The sequence below is a fragment of the Agelaius tricolor genome, unplaced genomic scaffold, assembly GCF_023055355.1.
Source record: "Agelaius tricolor isolate 1412-34295 unplaced genomic scaffold, bAgeTri1.0.p SCAF_33, whole genome shotgun sequence".
Lineage (NCBI taxonomy): Eukaryota > Metazoa > Chordata > Aves > Passeriformes > Icteridae > Agelaius > Agelaius tricolor.
In genome coordinates this window covers 1,808,361-1,834,145 of record NW_027269293.1, presented here as the reverse complement: position 1 = coordinate 1,834,145, position 25,785 = coordinate 1,808,361, and the positions used below count along the sequence as shown (strand labels likewise).

Below are 25,785 nucleotides of genomic sequence, written 5' to 3'. Positions count from 1 at the left end.
CAGAAGATTTAACCTAAGAAAAAAAGCAGCTTAAAATGGGTCAGTTTTACCTCCATCGATCCAAATTGGTTTTGGGCAATACAGGGTGAGGTATGAGGGGGGATTTACTTGCTGGTAACTGGCAATAGAGGAAGGGGAAATAACCTAGAAGGCTCTTGTTTTGCCTTGACCAAAAGTTGGAGATGCAGATACTTTAATTCTCTTTGTAATTCTCCAAGGCCAGTTTGGATGGAGCTTGGAGCAACCCAGTCTGGTAGGAGATGTCCCTGCCCATGGCAGGGGGTTAAAACTGGATGAGCTTTAAGGTACCTTCCAACCCAAACCATTCTGGAATTCTATGACTCAAATTTGAAACAAGTTTAAATAAGTTGCTCTTCTCTGTGGAGCATTACACACAAAATGCTGAGTTGCTCATCCCTTGCCAGGCTTGCCTGTCCCCTGGCATGGGATGGCTGTGGCAGTGGTGAGATCTGGAGGCCACCAGGATGGGCAGGATGGAACACGTTGTTCCAGAGAGCAAAAGGTGCCCTGTGGAAGGGCAGGTGGGGTGAAGGAGTGTCTGTGTTTGTGAGGAGAATTATTTCATGTACAGTCTGTCACTTCCTTCCACTGGCCTGATCTGCCTCTCTTTAGGAGCCACACGGGTCATGGCTGCCATGGGGATCTGTAGATCCATGTGTCAGATGTGATCCATGTACTGAACCTTGGAAAATAGTGCTGGGCCAAGCTTTAACAGATCTCCTTTACCTTCCAGCTTCAAGGCAGCTGAACCAGTGCTGTTTCTAGAAACTTTCTCAAACTTCACAGATGTGTTGATAGAATGTCTCCCAGAGCAATGGCCATGGCCCCAGGGCTGCCAGGGCTCAAGGAGCCCTTGGACAACACTCTCAGGCACAGAGTGGGATTGGTGTGGTGGCTGTGCAGGGCCAGGGCTTGGACTGGATGATCCCTGAGGGTCTCTTCCAACTCAGGATGTTCTAGGAATGTTCTAAGTTCTCTGGGCAGTCTGGGGTATCCTTAAGTTTTAAAGATGTTGTGGATTTTCTGATGTGTATCTCTTTTGGTCCAGCCTAAATCCATTCACCTTTTTCCTGATGGAAGACTTGCAGGACTATGACCAAGTTCCCCTCAAACACTGTCAGGACTAAACAAATCCAGTTCTATCTCCTACTGCACGTGCCTCGTTTTCCATGTCTCTGTCTGCTTGTTCAGCTGGGGACTTGCTTGCTTCCCACTTTGCATGCAGCTCAATGCCTGCCAGTGGTGCCAGTAGTGCACCTCAGTCTGATGTTGGCACTGCACTAATGACAGTCTGTGTGATTCCCTCAGCTCCATGTAAGCCTGATTCCCTCAGCTCCATGTAAGCCTGATTCCCTCAGCTCCATGTAAACCTGATTCCCTCAGTTCCTGGGATACTCAATTCCTTCAGCTCCATGTAAACCTGATTCCCTCAGCTCCCTGGATACTCAATTCCTTCAGCTCCATGTAAACCTGATTCCCTCAGCTCCCTTGATACCAAATTCTCTGTTCCATGTAAGCCTGATTCCCTCAGCTCCATGTAAACCTGATTCCCTCAGTTCTGGGATACTCAATTCCTTCAGCTCCATGTAAGCCTGATTCCCTCAGCTCCATGTAAACCTGATTCCCTCAGTTCCTGGGATACCCAATTCCTTCAGCTCCCCGTAAGCCTGATTCCCTCAGCTCCCTGGATATCAAATTCTCTCAGCTCCATGTAAACCTGATTCCCTCAGCTCCATGTAAACCTGATTCCCTCAGCTCCCTGGATTCCCAATTCCCTCAGCTCCCTGGATACCAAATTCTCTGTTTCATGTAAGCCTGATTCCTTCAGCTCCATGTAAACCTGATTCCCTCAGTTCTGGGATACCCAATCCCTCAACTTCATGTAAACCTGATTCCCTCAGCTTCATGTAAACCTGATTTCCTCAGTTCCATGTAAACCTGATTCCCTCAGTTCCTGGGATACCCAATCCCTCAGCTCCATGTAAACCTGATTCCCTCAGCTCCCTGTATATCAAATTCTCTCAGCTCCATGTGAGCCTGATTCCCTCAGCTCCATGTAAGCCCAATTTCCTCAGCTCCATGTAAACCTGATTCCTTCAGCTCCATGTAAACCTGATTCCCTCAGCTCCCTGGATTCCCAATGCCCTCAGCTCCCTGGATTCCCAATTCCCTCAGCTCCCTGGATTCCCAATGCCCTCAGCTCCCTGGATACTCAATTCCTTCAGCTCCATGTAAACCTGATTCCCTCAGCTCCCTGGATTCCCAATGCCCTCAGCTCCCTGCCCACAGGTGCCTCTGGCTTTGGCAAACAGAGGCCAGCTGAGTACAAGGGAGGATGGATTTTGGATTTTGGCTTTTGGCTTCTGGCTTTTGGCTGGTCCTGGGGGCAGGAGAGGCTGAGCTGGGATTTACTGGAAGTTGCTGGATAGGTCATTTATTCAGTGCAAGTTTGCTGATCTTTATTTCCCTTTGAGAAAAGTATTTCCACACATCTGAGCATATGTTCATATATAGCATATATTCTGAAGTTCATGAGCACGTACCAAAGTACTTTTCTGAAAAGCTCCCAGGCTATGACTTAAATGTGCCAAGAACACTCTGAAATTTAGGGTTTGATCCATTTCTCTGTGCTTTCCCAGTATGTATATCATAATGGGAATGAATGATAAGATTCCTATTAAATTATAGTTCAAATAATTGGATATTTCAAAGCAACTCTCTTGCTACAAATAATGTATGAAATTCAGGTTATTATGCCAGAGAAGTTGTAAGTATTGGTTTATTTTAAGAATGTTTCTAGATTTTCCTTTATCAAGTACATATTGCAATCAAGAATGTTCACCCAAGGAATATTTTCCCTGGAAGCTGGACAAATACTTCTCAGGAGCAATCTTTTATTTTTTAGGTGGGGCAGGAGGAGGAGAAATCTATTTATCTGTTTATCTGACCTCATAAAATAGTCTTTTGGCAAGGGGAATTAAAAATCAACCCTTGATGCTTTAATTGCAAGAAAATTAAGTATACACATCATATTTATGAGCATGCACAATAATTCCTGTGATGTCATTTGTTGTTGGGGTGGAATATAACAACAGTCACCTACAAAAGGTGGGTTGTGGAGCAGACACCCCAGAGAGAGGTGAATTGGCCTCTTTTTCTTTGTGTACATGGTGGTAGAAGGATGAACCAATTCCAGGAAAAAAGTCAGAATGCAGGCATTCTGTAAAGTGACAGCTAAGTTACTCTTTAATCCTATTTAACCTTACTTATCTTTAGTGATACATGGTTTTTTATTTTGTCTTCTATATAAAATCAAGCTTAAACTCGAAATATCTCTAGTCCTGGAAAATCAAAGTCATACTTGTCAATTTTTTTCTGACCAAATGTCTTTATAATGGGTTTCATCATTTAAAATCTTGATGGTATTACATATTTTGGTATGTATAAATAGCTAAATCCACTTAAATAAAACAACTGTTTTAGATGATTTGCACTGAGAAATGAATACCATTATATTGGGTTAAATTTTCACCCACCCCAGGAAGGATGGATGATGCTTAAGTGTATCAGTGCAGTTTCCTATTTCAGGGCTTTGCATTGTCCATGGTAAGTAACTTCTCTTTTTCTCCTTTTGTTTTTTTTTGTTTTGTTTTTTTGTTTTCCTAAACTTTCCAGGTAAAAGTACTCCTGTAAGCCACCTTGGGTCTGCAGATTTTCCCAAGCCCCATGATCCATTCCAGCCATTTGGGGCTGACAGCAGTGACCTGTTTCAAAGTAAAAAGGGGTTTGGGGACCCATTTAGTGGAAAAGATCCATTTGCTCCCTCCTCTTCAAGTAAAACTTCTAAAGACTCTTCCTTGGGGTTTGCAGACTTCAGCTCTGTAAGTTAAGTTCCTTGTCTCTGAGCAAACCACTTTCTGCTCTGCTTGCAGCAATCTCTGTTGGGTTTTTGTCTTACCTGCAAAACCTACTGTTCCCTGGCTTCTGTCTCTCAGTACCTTCATGCTGTCCTCATTGTTTTTGTATTAATATTTCTGTAATAAAAAGGCGTTATTTCAATAAAAAAAAAAGAAGTTTCCTACTAAATTTTCAAGGGTTTACTTGCATTTAAATTATTTTAGTACAGTGTGCCTTTACTCTCAAATTCTTTGTAGCAGAATCTGTGTATTGTTTTTGTTGCATGGAGGCTATTTTGTAAATGGATTTTTGGGAGCCAATGATGTAAAGACTCAAAAACCAATTGATATTGAACATTTCTCTAGCAATTTCACCATATCCTGAGAAGCAAATCCTTGAAGAGAAAGTTTCTAATAAGTCCTTGTAACTGTTTGTGGAGAAAATTCTGACATTTGCTGTATATGATGGAATGTGGTCATAGAGAGACACAGAAATTGAGACAGAAATGGAAAAATTTAGCTGTTGAATTTTGTTCCTGTTACTGGTGTTGTAGAAAAGACAGAGAAAACAAAATGGTTTTGCAGAACCAAGGTAGGAAGGTCCACGCTGCACTCCAGAAGACCATCCCAGAAGGTTTGAAAGCAAAGCCAGGTCCCCATTCCGTTAAAAATCCTGGGATTTCCAAAGCCTGGCTTTGCTTTTCGTGCTGCAGTTGGGCACCACTGGAAATGCAGTGGTGGTGTGGTTCTCCTTGCTTCCATGAGTGGATGGAATCTGTTCCATCCACAGCCTCAGGCTTCTTCCTCCTTTCACATGTTTTTGTTTTCTCATGTTGCCACGCAGTAAAATTGAACTTAAAATTGAACTGACTCTGTTTCTTAGCTCTGCTGGACACGGGACAGTGTTCAGCAAGGGGAGATATTGAAGCTGAATCTTTTCAGGTTGTTTCTTTTTAATGTTTTGGTTTTTTTGTTTTTTTTTTCCTAGTTATTATTTAATGTTAAATGTGTATCACTTTCCTATTTGATATTGTTAGCTGAGGTCATCTGTGCAGACTTTAGTTGGCCTCAGGGCTTTAATTTATCACTTTTGAAACGTCCAAGTTCAAGATTTGTTGTATGTTTGACCACAGATAGTTGGATTTGCACAGTTAAATTCTGATTGTATACAAACTGGTGACATTCTTAATAAAAATAAGACACAAAACCTGCTTTATCTGAAGTTTCTTCAACAACATCTAATTTCTTCCTGCAATCCAAGACAAATGATGGAATGGAATCACTCTGACCCAGTTGTCATCTTACTTTCCAGACTCTTATTTCTTAAGTTAAAACGTGGTTTCCTCTGAGTGATTGTATCAAATGATTAACTAAAACCTCTGATCCCAATCCTAGTGGGTGCTCCAGGGTCAGATTTGCTGTGCCATCACCTTCTCAGCTCAGATTATCTTTAGAAGATAAGGAACAAGTAGGAAAAATGAGATGAGCAGTGGCCACTTAATAATTCCTGTTAAGTGCCATTTCATCGAATGAAATAAATTTTTAAATCAGTTTTTCTGAATTGATTTCTCCTCCTGTAGGAAAAAAAAAAGAAATGTTGCCTGAATTTGGCTGAAAAGGCAGATTTTGATCCCTTTTTGCCTCAGTTCATGGATTTTTTTCCTTTTTTTTTCCTTTTCTATGACACAATTATGCTACTACACTTGACAATTTCTGATCCTTCTGTACAATATTTTAAACGTGCCAGTTACCTTGAAATGATTGAGAATATTGTGCTTCTCTTTGCCTCATGGTTGGGAAACTTTGTTCGTAGTGGAAATGAAAATCAGTTTTACTTACAGAAGGTTTTTGACATCTACTTTGAATGCATGGAATCTAAGAACAGAATAATGTAGAACTGAATAATCAAACAACCTGATTTTTAATGGAAATCCTTGACTGTTCCAAGGAAGAACATGAGAATCTTCATTATATTTTAGTAGGAAAATCTGCTGCTTTTTTCACACACTGGCAAATTCACGCACCCAGAGTTTGTGTATATTTTCATTGCATCCTTAACTTTGTTGCTGTCATTAAATATGATTCATTGGAACAAAACACTCTTTTGGTAGCTCAGATTGCAGGTATTTCTGGGTTCCAGCTGCAGTTTGCAGAACAAGAAAAACCAATTTTTATTTTATTTTTTTTTTGCCAAGAAACAGAAGACTCAGCACTGAGCTTTTTGTCTCAGTGCAAGCTGGAAATTCAGCACACACAAATCAGTGGAGTTTGTATGATTTGCCTTGCTGCAGTCTGCTGGTTTCATCTACACTGTACCTCTGAAAAAGAAAAGGAAAGGAAGGATTGAATGTAATTGCACATGTGACACATATTTATAGACTTTTTGAAACCTGGACATAGGCAAAAAAATTGTTATTGTATTAAATTAGCTGTAAATTACCTTTTTATAGACAATCTGTAGCATTAATGAACTGTTCTGTATTTATTTCACTACTCAATGGTGAGAGTTACCTCCTGAAAATTGTAATTTGTGCCAACCACTTGCAATAAGGCACATCCAGATTTGTTTCCAATGAATCACTTGCCTATTTTTTTCCTTTTTCTTTTTCCACTCAGCACTTTTAACTGCAAAAATATAACTTGTGTCCAATAAACAAGTTATAATTGGGACTCTCATCAACTTTGGAAGCCTTATCCTAGAATGGAAGCCATAGAAGTAAAACTGGTTTCTCAACATTAAAAAAAAAAATATCCCAAATAGTTTGACCAAAGTGTCTTATATTTCTGAAAATAGTTGGAAAATATTCATTTTCCATCCCAGCTGTTGGATCTGCCTCAATTCCTGGACTAAGCAGAGAATTCCTGCTTCCATTTGTGTCTGTCTTTACCTTGAAAAAAAAAATAATTTATTTAAAATCTTAATGAGCTTTTTAATCTTACCCAGCAGCTGACATTATTTAAATAAGGAGTGTAGTAGGATCTCTGAATTTTAAAAGTAAAATCTCAGAAGGTGTTACACTTCTGTTGTATTTCAGTAACATCAAATGCAAAGATTCTCATCTAAATTTTCATAGCAATCAAAGCAGAGATATTGCATGAAGAAAAGTGGGGTTTTTTGCATCAAATCATCTCTAAAGTCACAATGGCAGAAAAAAAAAAAGAAGAATGATGGGCATCCAGAGGCATGATTAAATGATGAGTAAATGAGAATTGGGTTTGGGTTCAAAGAAATTCAAATAGGCGGATTTATGTCAAAATACATAAAAAATAGAAATTCCAGAGACACTGCAGAGAGGAGGAGGAGGCTGGGGTGGGATTATCACAGGGTTTGTGCAGCTGGGCAGGGTTCAGCACTGAAACTTGCATTTTAACCCTCAGTTCAATAGTTCAGGTGTAGCTGCAGCAGGCTCAGAGTCTCTGTGCCCTGGGCCACAGGGAATTTTTGCAGGATTCATCCAGCTGAAATTTTTCTCCTCAAAAACCCCTCAAATAAGATGTTTTCCTGCACACACACAGAAAAAGAAAATCCCCAAAACAAAAACCAAAAAGCAGATTTTAATGCAAACATTTGCATGCAGCTGTTCCCATCCTCCTCCTCCTCAGCAAATGCTAAAATTAGCTGGGAACAGATTATATTTGAGTTAGAAATTGCTATGATTTCAATAAAAAAAAAATTCAGGTTTTGTTCAAAAAGTTCAAACAAGCAAACTTCTGCATCCTTCAGTGGTAAATACTAGAATATAATTTTGGACAAGTTCTGCTGCATTGTACTTGTGTTTGGGGGAGCCCAAACAGGTTTAGGAGCTGAATGTTATTAAATGTGATATTTCCTTAGTGTTCTCTGCTGAGGTAAATTGGATTCTCCCACATTATTTCTTACTGGTGAACCTCTGTGTATTTTATGGACAGCAGCAGAAGCACTTTGGGTAACTTTTGATTTGATGGTGAAACTTCCCACATGTCAGCAGTGTCCAAAATCACTTCTCAAACCCCTCCCCTTAGCAGGAACTCCCACAATAAAACTCTCTGTTGTGCAGTTGCACAAGAATAAATAACTATTAGCTTTACCAGCTATTTCTTCTTAAAAATGGTTGTAGTTGCTGTGCTTCCAAACCATTAACTTCCTTTTTTTTTGTGCTTGTGGAGGGGTTTTTTTGGCAGTTTTCTTACCCAGCTGAGGCACAGATGCAGGGACTTGCATCCCATGTGGGTTGATTCCCAGGTGGGAGGAGGAGGAGATAACTAAGGAAATAAACTAAGGAAGTAAAGGAAGGAGGAATGAAGGAAATAAATCAAAGGAGGAAGTGAAGGAGGAAGAAATTAAGGAAATAAAGGATGAAGTGAGGAAGCCAGTGAGTGAATTTCTCTGTCAATCTAGAACTGCCCTGAGACAGCCTGGTGTAGTTGAGCCGAATATTCCATAACTCTGATTCTTTGTATTTTTTTGCACAATTTCTTCGAGCTGGTCGGTAACCTTATTAATTCATTTTCCATTTTCATTTTTTTAGTTTGGAAATGAGGAGCAGCAGCTGGCCTGGGCGAAGAGAGAGAGTGAGAAAGCAGAGCAGGAAAGACTGGCTCGGTTGAGGAGACAAGAACAAGAAGACCTTGAGTTGGCCATTGCACTCAGTAAGGCTGACATGCCAAACTCTTAAAGAGGGTCTTGGCCTCCACCTTGTTCAAGAGAAACCTTGGAACAAAGCTTTTATAAAAAATACTAAACCCTTGGTTTATATTTGTGAACATAATTTAAGTCACCCTCAGATTTAAACAGGACTGGCTGGTTGTGGCTCTGACCAGGCTCTGTGTGGCTTCTCAAGTGCATAACCTGCAGGAATCACTGTATAAGCTGTATTATATGTTCTAGATAAAAAATTTATTGCTTGTAAGAAATTTAATGTGTAATCCTAAGGTACTGAAAGTTTCTTTATCTGAAACACAAATGTTGCATAGAGTAAACTGCAGCTTGTGAATCCGTTTTTTTTGTAATAACCTGAATTCCACGGGGTCTTTGAGGCTGCAGTATGGATTTAAAAGAAAATGTCATAAAAAGAGAATATTTATAGAATTAGCTTTCACTTGTTACATTTATTTAATAATTCATGGTAGGCTAATCAGTACTTCTGCATCAGCTATGTCAAAGCATAAATCCATTGGTATTTTTATCCAGAAGTTGTGGCTTTTGCAAAAGAATCTGACAATTTATATATGATGGATACAGTGAACTCTGTAAAACAGTACAAATTTGAAGACTCTAGAAATTAGTGGTTCTTCTAATTTAAACTTTTGTTTGCATTGAGTTTTAATAATTGTAAACGACTAAAAGTGGGAATTAATTCAGTAAATGGGATAAATAATTTAGCAGTTAAATTATGAAGTAAAAATTTGCTTTAGTGGAAGCAAACAGGATTGCAAGGTGGTGAAACACATTTGGGTGCTGCTTTAATGTGACATCAGGAAATGAAGTGGTGGAAAAGTTGCCATGTGTGAGGAGTGCTCCCCCCTGGCACTCATTGTACACTCATTGTACACTCTTTGTACCCTCATTGTACACTCATGGTACCCTCATTGTACACTGATTGTACCCTGATTGTACCCTGATTGTACCCTCATTGTACACTCATGGTACCCTCATGGTACCCTCATTGTACCCTCATTGTACCCTCATTGTACCCTCATGGTACACTCATGGTACCCTCATTGTACACTCATTGTACACTGATTGTACACTCATTGTACCCTCATTGTACCCTCATGGTACACTCATTGTACCCTCATGGTACCCTCATTGTACACTCATTGTACCCTCATTGTACCCTCATTGTACCCTCATGGTACACTCATTGTACCCTCATTGTACCCTCATGGTACACTCATTGTACCCTCATGGTACCCTCATTGTACACTGATTGTACACTCATTGTACCCTCATTGTACACTCATGGTACACTCATGGTACCCTCATGGTACACTGATTGTACACTCATTGTACCCTCATTGTACCCTCATGGTACCCTCATTGTACACTCATGGTACACTGATTGTACACTCATTGTACACTCATGGTACACTCATTGTACCCTCATTGTACCCTCATTGTACACTCATTGTACCCTCATTGTACCCTCATTGTACCCTCATGGTACCCTCATTGTACACTCATTGTACACTCATTGTACCCTCATGGTACACTCATTGTACACTCATTGTACACTCATTGTACCCTCATGGTACACTCATTGTACACTCATTGTACCCTCATTGTACCCTCATTGTACACTCATTGTACACTCATTGTACACTCGTTGTACACTCATTGTACACTCATTGTACTCACTGTACCCTCATTTACTCCAATCCCAGCACACAGAGTAGGTTGTGTTAGCCAGGTGACCCTCTGGGACAGTCTCTACCTCTGCTTCTTCAATTCCACCTCTTTGGGGTTACAGATCAAACAGCTTTAGCTGAAATGAAGCCAAGTTGAATCAGATTTTAGTTGCCAAATACACATTCACACACCAGTTGTGGCAGCACTGTCTGGGCTGGCTCTAAAATGCAGTTTGCAGGACTCAGACCAGGTAGGAGCAGGTTTTGAATGCACTGAATGCTTCCACCTGGAAAACACAACACAGAATGTGTGTGACATGTCATAGAAAAAAAGAGTCTGTGAATTTAATTTGCTTACTAGAAATGCCTTTTCTGATTACAGGAATTCTAAAACTTCTGTTGTGTTTGCCTTGGACTTTTCTGTCTGGTAGAGTAGGGATCTAGCACAGCATTTTTAAATGCCCTCAGTCTTTCCTGCCCTTCCTTCTCTGGGAATACAAAAGCTTTACATTCTGTGTCCTTACTGATGTGGCCCTTTGTCTTACAACATTTTCTCTTTTTTTTTTTTTAAATGTGATATTCCTTCACCATCTTCAATGCATTTCTATTTTTTATGTCCTTGCTTCCTTACTTTTATTTTCATACCACACTGATAGTGCCTGCTCAGTGAATGAAAACAATCTTTCCCTGTTCAGTTGGGATTGCCTTATCCTGGATGCTTTCCTTACACAGAGGAGTCAGGCTGGATCTTTTTTAGCATCTTGGTAGCTTTGAGCTCTGAAATGCAGCCAGGACGTGGCATTTGTAGCCTCAGGCTTTTGTGGGGAGGTGGGTGGATGGGTGGGTGTGCAGACACACTCATCTCTTCGTGTTTGGGATGTTACTTCCAGGAGTCACAACTCCCCTCTTGCTCTGTGTCTCCTGTGCTAATGGTACTACAAATAATGTAAACCTTTTCTTCTCCTCAGAAGAAGATTTATTTCTAATACCAAAACCAACCATATAATGGTCTTTAATATAGTCCTTTAATGAGCCCTTTGGCATGCAACAGCATCTATTTCTAATTTTGAAGATCCCGATTTTAGATCCCTTCCCATTGCAATAATTTTTCTCTAATATATGTTTGATTACGTGATCAAACACACGAAACCACAGAAAATTCTTCTGTTGCTGTATAGAACTTGAAATCTCTGAGAGCTAACTTGTGTCAGTCTTTAGGTAACACGATAAAACTTCAGCTGTGAAAGAGCAATTTTCAAAAGCAAGTGGCTGCAAGATTCTCAGTGCAGTTATAGAAACTGTACCCATGGGTAAGATCCTCCAGGGTTCACCTGAGTTCTTGTGGTGTCTCTTCTGCTACCATAAAATTTAGAAATTAATACCAGTTCTGGATGGGATGGTATCACTCCAGTGGGACAGGTGGATTGACTGAAGAGCTCGATGCATTTTTGAAGTTCTGTACCATAACAAGACTTTCTGCTGCTTTGTCAGGGCCCTAAAACACTGACTATAATGCTTCTAGGCCAATGAGATGATGCTTTCAAGATGTCCAGCAGGGAGACAGAAATGTGAATTATTCCAGCATTCTGTATAGTGTTAGGGCTCATTTTTGTACTTCCTTATTGACTCTTCCTCATATTTGCTTGGACAGTAACTGCAGATCAACCAATGAACAGGGACAGAACCCAATATATTGTCTATGCACAGTATTAGATTTAGGAACCTTAAATTTACTGAAACACTCTTGATTCAGAATGTTGTCACTGCAGTAGAAGAAAACCTAGCTGTGATTTCTCACTTTGCATTTAATACAATTTTCCATATAAAAAGGAAGATTCCCCACATTCTTTCCCTCTGCTGTAACTCAGTGTTTGTACAATACCTGCACTTGCTCTTTGAGGCAAAACTCTATTGCAAGACATTGCTCTTCTTCCTCCAGACCAGTGAAATTTAAAGCACAAACAGGCCTGTTGCTATTTGGGCAGAGAAAATACATACAATGTAAGATATGGAAAATGTGAATACCCCCAGTGCATATACAGTGTACAGTGAGATCCATATTATTTGTGTCTATGTGTATATATACATATACATATATATATATATATATATAGAGTATTGTATAATGTAATCATAGTGTGTGTATATACATGTCCACATGCTATGTCCAGTATATAGTTCCTTGTGCTGTACATAAAATATGTATATACAGTGAATATGTAGAATATGCATCTATATTCTATATATTAAAGCTTGTGTGTATGTGTGAACATACACAGATAACCACATATGGATACAGAATTGAATCTTTACAGAAAATCAGGTTAGCTCATGGCTCTGAGAGTTTCAAAGTCCTGGTTAAAAAAACAAAAAGAGGAGAAATTATTTCTAATCAATTTGGATCAAGATTTCTTTCATTGACATGAAAAACTGTGTTCATTAGCTGTGCCAGGTGTGAGAGAACCCTGGCAGAAAGTGGTAATTATCTGCACTGGATGTAATTTCACATTCTTTGTAGTTTTTAAAGTATCTGTTTGGAATGTAGGTTCAGCTGCTGATCTTGCACGTCATCTTTCTTCTCTGGGCGGAGGCAGTGAGTTTTCTTCTATTCTTGCTCATAGTTTCCCTCTTCCCTCTTTCCTTTCTTTTCCTTTTGAAAAAAATTATTTGTAGGGAGCTGTTCCCATCCACACACACCCCAAACAGTCACAGGCAAAGGTGGAAAACGTGTTTTTCTTGCTTCATTCCAGTCAGATTGGTTTATGTGCAATTATTGCACATAATTGTCATCTGGATTCCAGTTCTGTGCTTCCTCCATTTCCACCTGAGCTCTTACTTCAGGAGGAACAAAAATCCATTGCATGTTTGGTTTAGAGGAAAGAGTGGGGGTGATTCTTCTTTCTGCTTGGATAAATTATGAGCCTCTGTGGAACCTTGAGTGGTCAGAGTTTAGCAGGGTTTTATGGTGGCACACATGTTTTATGTGGGGTTTATAGTACTGGATGGACTCGTGGAAAGCCCTGGGTTGCACAGAGCACTGAGGCACAGCAGTTAAACAGGACAGACAGACAGACAGACAATTATTCACATTGAACCTGCCCGTGCAGGCAGTGCACATAGGGCACAGATATTGAATTACCCCACAGATATTGAATTACATTGCCCCTCACAGAGCTGAGTGTTCACATTTGCCTTCAGTGGTTTCCCTCAGTTACCCTCAAACCTCCCAGTCACCCTGCAATGAAAACAGATGCTCATAAAAGTCATACTTCCACAATAATGCTGTAAGAAATATTTTTATATAGGCAACTTTTCCTTCGTGGAACCTCTGCCCTGTGAGGGTCACGAGTCCTTCCTGTATCTTGTTCCATGTACTGTGCTCTCAAGGTGTAGGAAGTTCCAAGCTGTGTCTGTGCAAGCCTCTTTATTTTTGATTCCCATCTGGGTGAAATCTATTGGCACATTTGTAGAAATCATTTTGCCGTCTTATGCTCAAGGATAGAACACTTTTTCTTGAATTCTTCTTATAATCCTTTTGGGGTTACTATTTCTTCTTTAGTGTTTCTCCATTGAGAAGAATATTTGTTCTGTAGAACCGTGGCCCAAGGAGTTTTGGTCCAAGTAGAATTGTTGCTTTCCCTTGTCTAAGAGTTTGATTTCTCCTTTCTTCTGTATTTTTTTCCTCCCTCTCAGGAATTTCATTTCTGCTTAATCCTCATTTAGAGCTGGAACTCTGTTGATGTGAATTGATCTCTGTTGTTAATTGTCTAATTCAATTATCTTCCTGTACTAGTGGAACAGCCAGGTTTTTGGTTATGTATTTGGTTAAATATTGCATCTATGTAGACTTCACAACAACCATCTTTTCTTAGAAAGGAATTTGCTTGGAGTATGATGGAATCATAGAAGATTTATTTTTAGAGTAAATATGTTAACTATAATTCATTGACACACCTGTTTGATCAGTTGATATACTGCTCTTTTTACTTGAAAGTTTTATAAATAAAGGCTAATTTGTTATAAAATGGAATTTTCATTTTTCCAACTTCTGCCTCTCCCTTTAAATTTCAAAGGAAGGCTCCTAGGGGCTGTGGTTCCTTCTGCTGTTGCAAGTGCAGAGTGCTCTTCTGGTGTCCCTTTTAATAAATCATCCTTCAGTCTGATCTGAAAAGGTGGAAACACAAAGTGGAAACTGCAGTGTTGACCTAAATCTGACTAATATCTCCAAATATGTACATGATTGTGGTTATATTTATCTTTCAAATGTTATAACAAATTGTAAGGTATTTTAATTTTAACCCATCTCATGTGTTATATTGTTTAATATAATAAGAGAAATGTTATTGTTTAATATAATAAATGAAAGTTACTTTTTGGAGCTCTGAGATTTCAGCACTCTTTCTTTACTTTTTTTTTTGTCCACAGTTTCACAAGTTTTTCTGTTAAATTTGTGAATCTTGCTTTGAAGATCAGCTCTGTTCTCTGCACTGAAATATTTTTCCTGTTGGCCGATGCCCTCTGCACTGTTTTCCCTCCTGTCCTTCCCTTTCTTCCTTGTCCCAGCTGGATTTGGGCTGAGCAGAGCAGTCTCAAATCCAGCACCACGCCCTTCCCAAGCAGTCTGTGCACAGCAATTCTGGATGTCCTGGCAATTTACACTGGGAGTGGCTGGGGACATCACTGGAGACAACCTTTGCCTGGCTGGAAGAACACCCCTCACTGCTGGGCTGTTCCATTTACTCACTTTGACTCATTCTTCTCCCAGCTCTTCTGCTCCTGCTCACCTGGTCAAGGTCAGCAGCAGCTTGCCAAGGCAGATTTCCCTGCAATATTTTTAGTACATTCACATTTTGGAGGGTTTGGGTGTCACAGATGGGCACAATCCCTGCCCAATTCTCATCGTGTCATGCTTCTCATCTCTCATAAAACCATCACCAGCTCTCCATGTGTTGCTCCCACTCGAGTTTCTGGGTCTGACACACACACAGCATTCTCATCCCTGTGCTTTGCCAAATTCTTTCCTAATCCACCTTGTCTGGGCTTAATCTGAAAGGATGCCCCTGAAACCAGCATGGCCTAGGAGCCCCTTCACTGGACAGGGAAGAAAAGCATCACCATTCTGTTCAGATGTGGAAATTTCACCCTAAAGGCTGCCCAAGGTCTGAGCCCAACTGTTAAACCTCAACCACAGTTGGAGCATTTATTGACTGAACTTAAATATGTCCCAGGCCCAGCTCTCCTCTTGGAATTCTGTCTGAAAGTGCTGTCAGGTTTATCTCCAGAATTGCTGAATCTCCCATCTGCTGTGCATGACTATCAGTGTAGTCACTCTGAGTACCTTTTCCCTCCTGTCTGGTTGGTTTTTTTGCTTGTTTTTTTTTTTTTTTTTAATGTTATCACCACCATTAAAACTTTTTATTGGTGCTGATGCAGCGTCTGGTAGAATCGCTGTAGCCTTCCCAATTGATGGAATCTCACAGGACTCTGCCAGCAGCATGCACAATATATTTCTGCTGTTTAACTTCCCATTAAGATCCTGGATCACAATTTTCAGAATGAAAAAGCCCTGTGCTCTCTGCCTATCCCTTGCTTCCACAGAAAGGACATCCAGGCATTCTCTATCCCTTATTTTGCAATATAATATAAATCATTAAGATAACAAAACTCATGCTGTCATTGCACACAGGCTGTTAATAAATGGTTGTTGGGATCTGAGGATATTTTTGTGCGTTTTTTCTTTTGTGTTTAAGCCTCAGGCTCAGTAGTTATTCACCTAATACATTAAATGTCACAGGAGATCGTATCCAAAATGATATTCCAGATATTTCTTTGTGACATAATGAGCCAGAACTCCTGGGCCACGGCAGAGGAGCTGCTGCAGTGCCTGAGTTCAAAGCTCTGCTTCACTCACAGCATTTGGGACATGTCTTGCACAGGCAGGACCTGGGACAGGCCCAGCTGAGAGCAGCTGCTTCAAGGACACCCAGGAGTTTTCAAGTTTGTAGATGCCACCAAGTAGGTTTTGGATGCTAGCAATGGGGATGGCCTTCTCCCTGCTAAATTACATGGGGTTTGGGATGAATTTTTTGGTAGTTACCATAGTGATGGCTACATGACTTTGTTGTAGTTGTTTTTTTTCTAAATATAGCAAAAGAAATTGCTAGAGCTTGGGGTTCTGGCTTCAAAAATTCAATTTAAGCAAAGCCTAACAGCTACTCTGTGTTAGGGGTGCACAAAATAGCTTAAGAAACCACAGAGCTTCTACCACAGAAAACCACAGAACCACACAATCCTATAATTTGAAGAGTGGACAAACTTATTTTGGCATTCTTGTGGATGGAAGACCAAAGTTTAGAGCCAGTCAATGTTTTCAGGCAGTTTGTAAATGGCTGTGAGTAACCAAGGGCTCTCACAGGTTGAAATGCCCCATCCTGCCTGAGGTGAGCCATGCCCAGCACTGAAGCTTCAGCTCTTCCGGAGGTCGATTAGCTACAACACTGAATCTAAAATAAACTTCCAGAAAAGCCACGGGGTTTCTAGTCCAGCCTTCCACTTTAGGGTTAAAAAAAAAAGACATTTGAAAGTGTCCTGCCTGCTGGCTTGCTGGGTGCTGGCTGTGCACAGAGTGAGGTGCTGGGCTGTTGCACAGGCACTGCTGCGGCGCCACGATGGTGCTGGTTGTGTGCAGCCTGGTGCTGGCTGTGCACAGGGTGCTGGGGTGCTGCTGCTGGGCTGTTTCACAGGTGCTGGGGTGCTGCTGGAAATGCACAGGGTGCTGGGGTGGTGGTGCTGGGTATGCACAGGGTGCTGGGGTGGTGGTGCTGGGTATGCACGGGGTGCTGGGGTGATGCTGGGGTGCTGCTGGGCTGTTTCACCAATGCTGGTGTGGTGCTGGATTGGTGCTGGGATGGTGCTGGGTATGCACAATCTGCTGGGGTGGTGCTGGATTGGTGCTGGGATGGTGCTGGGATGGTGCTGGGTGAGCACAGAGTGCTGGGGTGATGCTGGTGTGGTGCTGGGTATGCACAGGGTGCTGGGGTGATGGTGCTGGGTGAGCACAGGGTGCTGGGGTGATGGTGCTGGGTATGCACAGGGTGCTGGGGTGATGGTGCTGGGTGAGCACAGGGTACTGGGGTGGTGCTGGTGTGGTGCTGGGTATGCACAGGGTGCTGGGGTGATGCTGGTGTGGTGCTGGTGTGGTTCTGGGCTGTTTCACCAGTGCTGGATTGGTGCTGGGATGGTGCTGGGTATGCACAATCTGCTGGATTGGTGCTGGGATGCTGCTGGGATGCTGCTGGGTGAGCACAGGGTGCTGGGGTGGTGCTGGATTGGTGCTGGATTGGTGCTGGGATGGTGCTGGGTGAGCACAGGGTGCTGGGGTGGTGCTGGGGTGTTTCACCAGTGCTGGATTGGTGCTGGGATGCTGCTGGGATGCTGCTGGGTGAGCACAGGGTGCTGGTGTGGTCCTGGGCTGTTTCACCAGTGCTGGGATGGTGCTGGGTATGCACAATCTGCTGGATTGGTGCTGGGATGCTGCTGGGTGAGCACAGGGTGCTGGGGTGGTGCTGGGGTGTTTTCACTGGTGCTGGGATGCTGCTGGGTGAGCACAGGGTGCTGTGTCACCTTCAAGACCCAAAAGGGGACCGAGCCACACGGCCCTCCAGCAGCTGGACCTGGTCCTGCTCTGGGCTGTTTCAGAATTACAGCGTGTCCTGACAGCGAGGTCCCATCTCAGAGGAGTTTTACTGACTCTTCTCAAGTCAGTGGGTGAGGAAAAACCATTGTTGGCAGAGTGAAACAATGCTCTGAAACTCCACGTGGAATGATCCCACTTTGAGCCGTGACTGCTCTGGGTGGTACCTGAGTTTGGCAACATTTACCTCCCTTTTCACTGGGATCATTGTGCAGGATTTTCTTGTTTCTGCACTTAACCTGCTCTAAACTCACCTCACAATCTGTCTTACAACAATAGGGAGCCCGTGGCTGTGGTATCTTATATTAATATGTGTGAAAATCTTGTTTTCAATGGATTCTTGTTTTCAATGGAATCTTGTTTTCCTCCCATTAGGTTTAACTACAACTTCTGTAGTTTTTTCCTTTCCCTGGTATGTTGAAATCAAATCCACAATAGCTGCATGTTGTGGTCACTGGATGCTCCCTGGGAGGCAGATGGTTAATTAGAACAAAATTACTTAAGAGATGACAACCTGATGGTCAATTATTAGAAGATGTGGAACATTAGTGGTTTCCTGCTAACCAGGGGAGGCTGGGTAGATCACTGGAATTACAGCATATCTTTGGATGTACTCATTTAAAACAATTAAAAAAAGGAAAAAAAAAAGAGAGAGCTGAAAATTACTCATAATAGAATGTGAGAAGAATGAGATCAGCATCTCTTTTTTTTTTTTTCTACTACAAGATGATCTCAAGATTCAAGAACATGCAGTTTCCTGTAAAGATCACACAGCTATTATCACAGATGCCCTCCCTTAAACAATGACAAGGAAGTTTCTTGTGAACTCCTATTAGTGCTTTGTCCCCCCATCCCCTCCAACATTCAGAGGACTAACTTTATATTTACTATATAACTTATATTTTTATATGAGGTCTTTTATATTTGTGTATGAGGATTCCTCTGCTCTATTTTCAGTTGAGTCACTAATCTGAAAACTCAGAGAGCACCACATCTCCACTGCTCATCGGGCTCTGAGCGCTGTTTGGTAACACAAAAATCTGCCTGATTGCAGAGATCAGCTGTGTTATCTGAAGACATTTTAGTGAGCAGGAGCAGAGGCAGCAGAGGTGACAACCCTCCCAGCCAGACTCACCTGGAGCAAAGGCAGATTGGGATGCAGCCAGGCTGAGGCACTGGAGGAGGAGCAGCACACAATGTGCAGAGCAGCCACACGAGGGTTTTCCAAGGGTTGGTGGCTGTGGTGATTTCATTTCTGCACAAAGGCCCTGAGCAGCACACAATGCCACTCACAGGCTGCAGCTGCCCTGGAATCACAGAATCCCAGCACAGTTTGGGTTGGAAGGGAGCTCCAAGTCCGTCCTGTTCCACCCCTGCCGTGGGCAGGGACACCTCCCACCAGATCAGGGTGCTCCAAACCCTGTCCAAGCTGGCTTTGAACATTTCCAGGGATGAAGCAGTGGCAATTTCTCTGGGAATTCTATTCCAGTCCCTCACCACCCTCACAGAGAAGAATTTTTTCCCGGTGTCCCATCTAACCCTGCTCTCTGGCCGTGTGAAGACATTCCCTGTGTCCTTCACTGGAGCCCTTGTCCCCAGCCCCTCTCCAGCTCTCTTGGAGCCCCTTTGGGCACTGAAGGGGCTTTGAGCTCTCCTTGGAGCCTTCTCTTCTCCAGGCTGAGGATTTGGAAGGGAGGAAAACTGGTCAGACCAGCCAGAGGTCAGGAGAGGGCTGGGGACCAGCAGAGCCACATAAGTGCTGTGCTGTGATGCTGTGAGGCTTCCAAGCTCTCCCCCATCACTGGAAAGCTCTGGCTGGGCCCTTCCCAAGGCAGATATGGGGCTCTTTGTCTTTTAAATTGCATCAGAAAAAAGGGAATTGTTTAAGCTTAAGCACTGTTCTAACAAAAACTGGGGATGCTGAAAACTGGGAATGACTATAACCATTTCCAGTTCTTCAGAAAGAGCAAGGGAAAGCCAGGGCAGTATGAAGAGAGGAGGGCAAGAATTTTAAAAGTTGTCTTCCTAAAGTTATGAACACCAAAAGACATGCTGAAATATGAAAATATTCAGCTATGAGGAAAGAGAAGGAAATACCTAGAACTGTTGCAACAATGAATGTGCCAAGTTTAGAACATCTTTAAGTCATCCTCACTTTCTGGAATTAGATTGTGCAATTTTTTTTTTTTTTTTCTCTAGTGAATAAATGAGTTTTGTTTTTGATGAAGAAACACTAGAGCTTCCTTGTATTTCACTCTGAAAGAACTGCAAAAGTGAAATGTGGAACTCGTTCTTCCATGCCAATGATTAGAAGCCCAAAATACATCTGTTCCACATGATCAGCTTCAGCCTTTGCTTTCACAGAAGAGCAGCCATATTTGTAGTTACTCCGAATGCATTCCTGTTGATTTCATTCTTGTGTACTCTGACACGTCAAGTCAGGAAAAAAAGGTCCTAATCTTGATTAAAACCAAGCTGCAAGTATCCACGTGTTACGGGAAAAGTGCAGCAATATTTTAAAGCTGAATCTGCAGATTTGATTAGCAAGGATGCACAAATATCAGAACTCACCACAACACAGGAGCTGTAAAGACAGGGGATGCCCATCAGACTGTCAGAAAAACTGCTTGGATTTACTGCCTGGCCTTCTGAGCTCATTTACAGCTCTGAATAATTTTTAGGGGCCCAATTTGACTTTTTAAGCGGTCTTTACTGCTATAGCTATTGCAGAATCCAGTTTATTTGCAATTAGTTTTCAGAATCTCAATTCCTGGCTGATTTCCCCCCCCAAATAGTTAATAACTTTCTTAACTCCTGAAATCTAGGTGGCACTACAAATTATGAAGTGAATTTAAGTTTTGGGGAATGAGTTAGGAAGGTATTTGAACCTGTGTTGTGACTTCATGCTTGAATTCCACTACTGTTCCATTGGAATTCTGCGCTGAGTTCTTGAGAACAAGGATAATTTATGTACAAGAATGCCTTAAAATAAGCCCCCATAATTACAAAAATGCAGTGTTTAAATTTATAGTAAAAACCCACACACTGCTGGCAAAACTAGAACTGCATCTGGAAAACATTAAGAATGCTATTAAAATAGTCTAGCATAAACTAGAAATGAGACTGAAATTACAGTGTTGCTTACTTAACCATTTTTAGGAAGTATATTTTGAATATGATCTACTTTCCTGTTTGATTTTTTTGATAAAGCACTGTACTATGTCTTATTTACCAGTGAGAATACCTTACTCTGTTATCTATTTCAGACAAATCCATGGCTCAGATTTTTCTGAGTGTCTTGTTACAGTTGTTGATAATTTGAAACACAATCAGGTAGTTGTTGGTCCAGCTATCAGGAAAAAAGTAACAGGAATATCTCAAAGGAGAATAAAAGTCGCAGCAATTAAAAACTTATTTTATTAAAAAGATGAAATGTTTTCAAACATTGAAAAATTATGTTTTTATAAAAACAGGAATAGGCAAAATACCCATTTGTCTTCTATTTACATATACAATATTTCTCATTGTATAAAATTATTTACAATATATAAAAAAATTACAGTAAATAGGTTATTTTCTTACAAGACATCAAGCCCTGTACTTCTAGTGTAGATCATGGCAAACAAGAATACTATTGCACCTGTGAACCAAACAGTCGAACAAGAGGAGTGTTCTCTTAGCCATGCCTTCAACTGAGATCTAAACTAACATCGTTAGCTACAGTAACATTCATTTTATCTCTTCTAGGGTCAACTTCAGGCAGTTTCCATACAAACATTGTCTTGTAAAGCTTAGGAATGGGCAGTTAGAATTGGGGAAAAAAAAAAAAAAAAACAAAACCAACCATATTTACAGCTTCTTCTATACAATCTGTATGGAGTCTTAGGGAGTTTACCCTTCACAGAAGCTGCATAAATTAACCCCTGTTCTCCTTCCTGACCGGGACGGGCGGGTCCCTGCCTCGGGCACGGCAGATTCCCCGCGGGGGATGCCCGGCTGAGCATCCTCGTGTCGCATCCTCCGCCTCCGTCCTGGAGCGTCGGGCGGTGCCTTCCCCGTGTAGTACCAGCTACAGATCCCTCACCCTTCTGCACCTGAGCAGTTAAATACGGTCCCGCCGGCGGCAGGGCAGGCTCCCTGGGGCTACATGTGCCGCTTCATGTGCAGGGCCAGGTGGTCTGACCGGGAGAAGGCTCTGTCGCACAGGTGGCACTGGAAGGGCCGGTGCCCCGTGTGCTTGCGGTAGTGCCGGGTGAGCTCGTCCGAGCGTGCGAACTTCCAGCCGCAGCCTTCCCAGTTGCAGTGGTAGGGCTTTTCACCTGTTTGGGGAAATGGGACAGCGTGACTCAGCATGGCATCACACGCCGGGCAACCTGCCCAGGTTTGTTGTAGCCTATCCCTGTGTTCGCTACCGAGCCCCTCCACAGCAAGATCCAGCTGCTTTTAAGCTCCATTACTAGAAATTCCTTTACTATAAAGCCCTTTCTAAAGCTCTTTCTCTAAAGATTTTCACCTATAACTGCAGTGAAAATCTTTGGAGAAAGGGCTTTAGAAGCCCTTAGAAAAGCTTTGACCACGCAGGTGAACACCTGGATGTTACAGAGCTGTGAGTTTAACAGACTCCAGGGTCAAAGCCCAGGCTGAGAACAGTTTTATTTTTACACGGGGCTATCCCAACCGGCACACAGCACGAAGGCCATCAGCAATAATTACCTGTGTGCGTCCTGAGGTGAGCCTTGAGGTGTGAGCTCTTGGTGTAGGTCTTCCCACAGCCGGCATAGCTGCACGTGTGGGTGGCCGTCCTCTTCCTCGGCCAGGACCGGCGTCCCCGCTTTGGTTTGGAGTCCAGCAGCTCCAGAGGGGAGGAAGGAGGGGTCAGCATGCCCCGAGGAGCTGAGGGCTGTAAGGGCAGGCTGTCCTCGAAAAGGCCAAACTGGGAGGTGTTCTGGTACTGCAGGTGGGTCTGCGGGTGGTGGAAGCCGGAGGCCGGGTGGTAACTCTGCTGGTAGGACACGGACGAGGGGCACATCATCTGCGTGTGGCACTCATTCACCATGAGATCGTCGGGGCTCAGCGGGGGCGTCTCTGCCCCAGGGATCTGCGGCGAACTGGCCACCCGGGGCTGCTCGTAGGCCATCATGCACGTCGCGTTCCCCTCCTGCTTGATCTTTGGGCAAGCCTGGGGCACCAGACCCAGGACCGGTCCATAATTGTCCATGTCGGGCTCGGGCTTGATGTTCTCAACGAACTGCGGGCCCCCGAAGGTGGGTGTCACAAAGAAGCGGCCGTGGACGCTGCCCGAGGGGCAGTAGTTGGAGTCCATCTCGGAGCGCATCATCTCCGGCACGATGCCGGCGTTGTAGGGCGGGGGGCTGCCCTGCTCCAGGGCGTTGTAGCATCCCGGGGACGGGTTTGTCTGGTAAAAGCCACCGCTCTCGCCTTGGGCAGGGGGATAGTCCCCGCCGGCAGCGCCCTGGCCGTAGCCATCGCTGCCCATGGAAAGGATAAAATCCAGCACGTTGTTGAGATCCTCATCCTCTTTGCGCGGGGAGAGGCCGCCCCAGGTGCCGCCGGGGGTCTTGGCCTCCTGCTCACACTTCCACCTCTGGGGAGAGAGAAAAGGGACAGGGTTAGAGGCGCCGTTCGCCGGGGGGACGCGGAGGGGACGGGGCCGGGGCGCGGCGGGGCGCGGAGCCGTCGGTGCTGGGGACACTCACTTCGTGCAGGGCTTTCTCGCGGCAGGGGCTGGCGAAGGTGGCGAAGGAGGGCAGGGCGGTGTCGCTCAGCGCCATGGTGCGGGACGAGCGCGGCCGGCCGCCCTCCGCACCTTATAACGCGGGCGCGGGCGGCCTCAGGCCAATTGCGAGGAGCGGAGGAAACGCGTCCCGGACGGGGCGGGCGGGAGGCAGCGGCTCGGGCGCAGCCTAAATTTAGCCCCGGTATAAAAGGACGCGGCGGCGGCGGCGGTCCCAGCCCGAGCGGGGCGGAGCGGAGCGGGGACGGGCCCCCTCCGCCGCCCTCCCCTCGGTGCGGGGCAGGGGCTGCCCGGGAGCCGCGACCCCCGCGTGGGGCAGGGGCCGGAGAGCCGCGACCCCCGGTTCAGACAGGGGCCGGAGAGCCGCGACCCCCGGTACAGGCAGGGGCTGGAGAGCCGCGACCCCCGGTACAGGCAGGGGCCGGAGAGCCGCGACCCCCGGTTCAGACAGGGGCCGGAGAGCCGCGACCCCCGGTACAGGCAGGGGCCGGAGAGCCGCGACCCCCGGCTGGGGCAGGGGCCAGAGAACCGCGACCCCCGGTTCAGACAGGGGCTGGAGAGCCGCGACCCCCGGTACAGGCAGGGGCCGGAGAGCCGCGACCCCCGGTACAGGCAGGGGCTGGAGAGCCGCGACCCCCGGTTCAGACAGGGGCCGGAGAGCCGCGACCCCCGGCTGGGGCAGGGGCCAGAGAACCGCGACCCCCGGCTGGGGCAGGGGCCAGAGAACCGCGACCCCCGGTTCAGACAGGGGCTGGAGAGCCGCGACCCCCGGTACAGGCAGGGGCCGGAGAGCCGCGACCCCCGGTACAGGCAGGGGCCGGAGAGCCGCGACCCCCGGTTCGTTCAGACAGGGGGACACTGAGGGGTCCCTGCCACAAATGAGCTGGGGGAACGCCAAGGGGTCTCTGCTGCAGGGACACTGAGGGACCCCGCGCTGTGCTAAGCCGTGAGGGACTTGGGTGGGATGAGGGGCACAGGGGACCCTGCCCTGGAAGCACCTTCAGGATCCTTCCGGACACGAGGGGACCGACCCTGTGCTGTGGGGGTGGAGGGCAGCGAGGGCTCCCTGTCCTGGAAACAGCCAGGGAGCATCTGTGACACGAGAGGACACTGACAGCTACGAGCTTCCACAAGGCTCTGCTGTGGGAGGGAGCACTGAGGGGTCCTTGCCCTGGGGACACTGAGAAAGACACCTTGAATTAGGGGTTTGATCCCCCCACACCTCAGAGCAGCCGCCCCTCAATCCAGCCTCATCCCTGGGGCATGTGGTGCAATCAGACTGAGAAAAAGAAGGTGGGAGAAGAGTGGAAGGTGTCAGGAGAACAGGGGGGGAGAGAGACATGCCCTGCTCCCATGGGTAAACTGCTGAGCTGATGGTGGGGTCTCTTGGCACTGGTCACCCTAAAGGTCCCAGATCATCTTGGTGCTGACAGAAAGGTGTCTGATGCCACTCTTGTTCAGTCTTTGCTGGAGTTTTACATTTAATGGAAGTCCAGATCTGTAGCAGGATTTCCATTTGCTGCGCAAAGATTGCCAAAATCAATGTTGCAATGTGACGTTATGAGAGAAGGAATGCACGTAGCTCCTGTGATCTCTGCTGCTTGTAAGCAATTTATGGTCTTGGGGTTGATTTTTCAGAAGGGGAGATTGTTCTTCTCCCTTACCTTGGCCTCTAGCTCAGATGCTGACTCTGAAGGAGCAATTCTCCAATAACTTCTGATAACGTGCTCCAGACTCCTCTTTCTGAGGATCGTGGCTGCTTGGCCGTCATCCAGGAGCAAAAGTGACAGATCTGAAGGGGGGAAAAGCTATGATCTGTCAAGGGACAGACTGATTCTTTGAGAGCCTGTTCAAAGAGAGCTGTGCTTTCTCCTTTCCTCCTCCGTATTTCCCACTTTTAGAGGGGTTTCTGAGTGAGCTGGAAATCGGGAGGGTGCAGGAGAGCAGCTCTCAGCTTTAGGGGAAGGAACAGTGCCCTTGATGGGCTCTGGTTCTCCCAAGCACTTTGAGCCTGTTCACCAGAGCCCATCCCAGGCTTGTGGCTGTGTTTAACCACCTCGGGAAAACTCAGTTGCTAGGGTGAGTAAATGATC

At 44.6% G+C, this 25,785-nt stretch overlaps 2 protein-coding genes across 6 annotated transcripts in view; one reads left to right on the top strand and one right to left on the bottom strand.

Moving 5' to 3' along the window:
* The window catches only part of EPS15L1 (epidermal growth factor receptor pathway substrate 15 like 1), a 46,942-nt gene extending 32,320 nt beyond the window's left edge, over nucleotides 1–14,622 (top strand). For 4 of the 5 annotated variants that reach the window (XM_071451847.1, XM_071451846.1, XM_071451845.1 and 1 more), the window contains 2 exons: nucleotides 3,697–3,902; nucleotides 8,426–14,622. In XM_071451847.1, the coding sequence (XP_071307948.1) occupies nucleotides 3,697–3,902; nucleotides 8,426–8,572 (353 nt within the window). In that variant the 3' untranslated portion in view covers nucleotides 8,573–14,622. The remainder of the gene's footprint in view (nucleotides 1–3,696; nucleotides 3,903–8,425) is intronic. The other variant, XM_071451849.1, reaches the window with a different exon arrangement.
* Nucleotides 14,623–21,331: 6,709 nt separating this feature from the next.
* On the bottom strand, nucleotides 21,332–23,811 carry KLF2 (KLF transcription factor 2). Its single transcript, XM_071451897.1, has 3 exons — nucleotides 23,655–23,811; nucleotides 22,651–23,542; nucleotides 21,332–22,256 (listed from the first exon to the last, which is right to left on the bottom strand). Exons 1-3 carry the CDS (start codon nucleotides 23,727–23,729, stop codon nucleotides 22,081–22,083), a joined length of 1,143 nt encoding a protein of 380 aa, XP_071307998.1. The 5' UTR covers nucleotides 23,730–23,811; the 3' UTR covers nucleotides 21,332–22,080.
* Between the last annotated feature and the right edge of the window lie 1,974 nt (nucleotides 23,812–25,785).

Coding starts and splice junctions, on each gene's coding strand:
- KLF2 (XM_071451897.1), bottom strand. CDS start 23,729: ATGGCGCTGAGCGACACCGCCCTGCCCTCCTTCGCCACCTTCGCCAGC. Junction 23,543..23,654: donor GCGAGAAAGCCCTGCACGAA/GTGAGTGTCCCC, acceptor CTCTCTCCCCAG/AGGTGGAAGTGTGAGCAGGA. Junction 22,257..22,650: donor TCACCTCAGGACGCACACAG/GTAATTATTGCT, acceptor TTCCCCAAACAG/GTGAAAAGCCCTACCACTGC.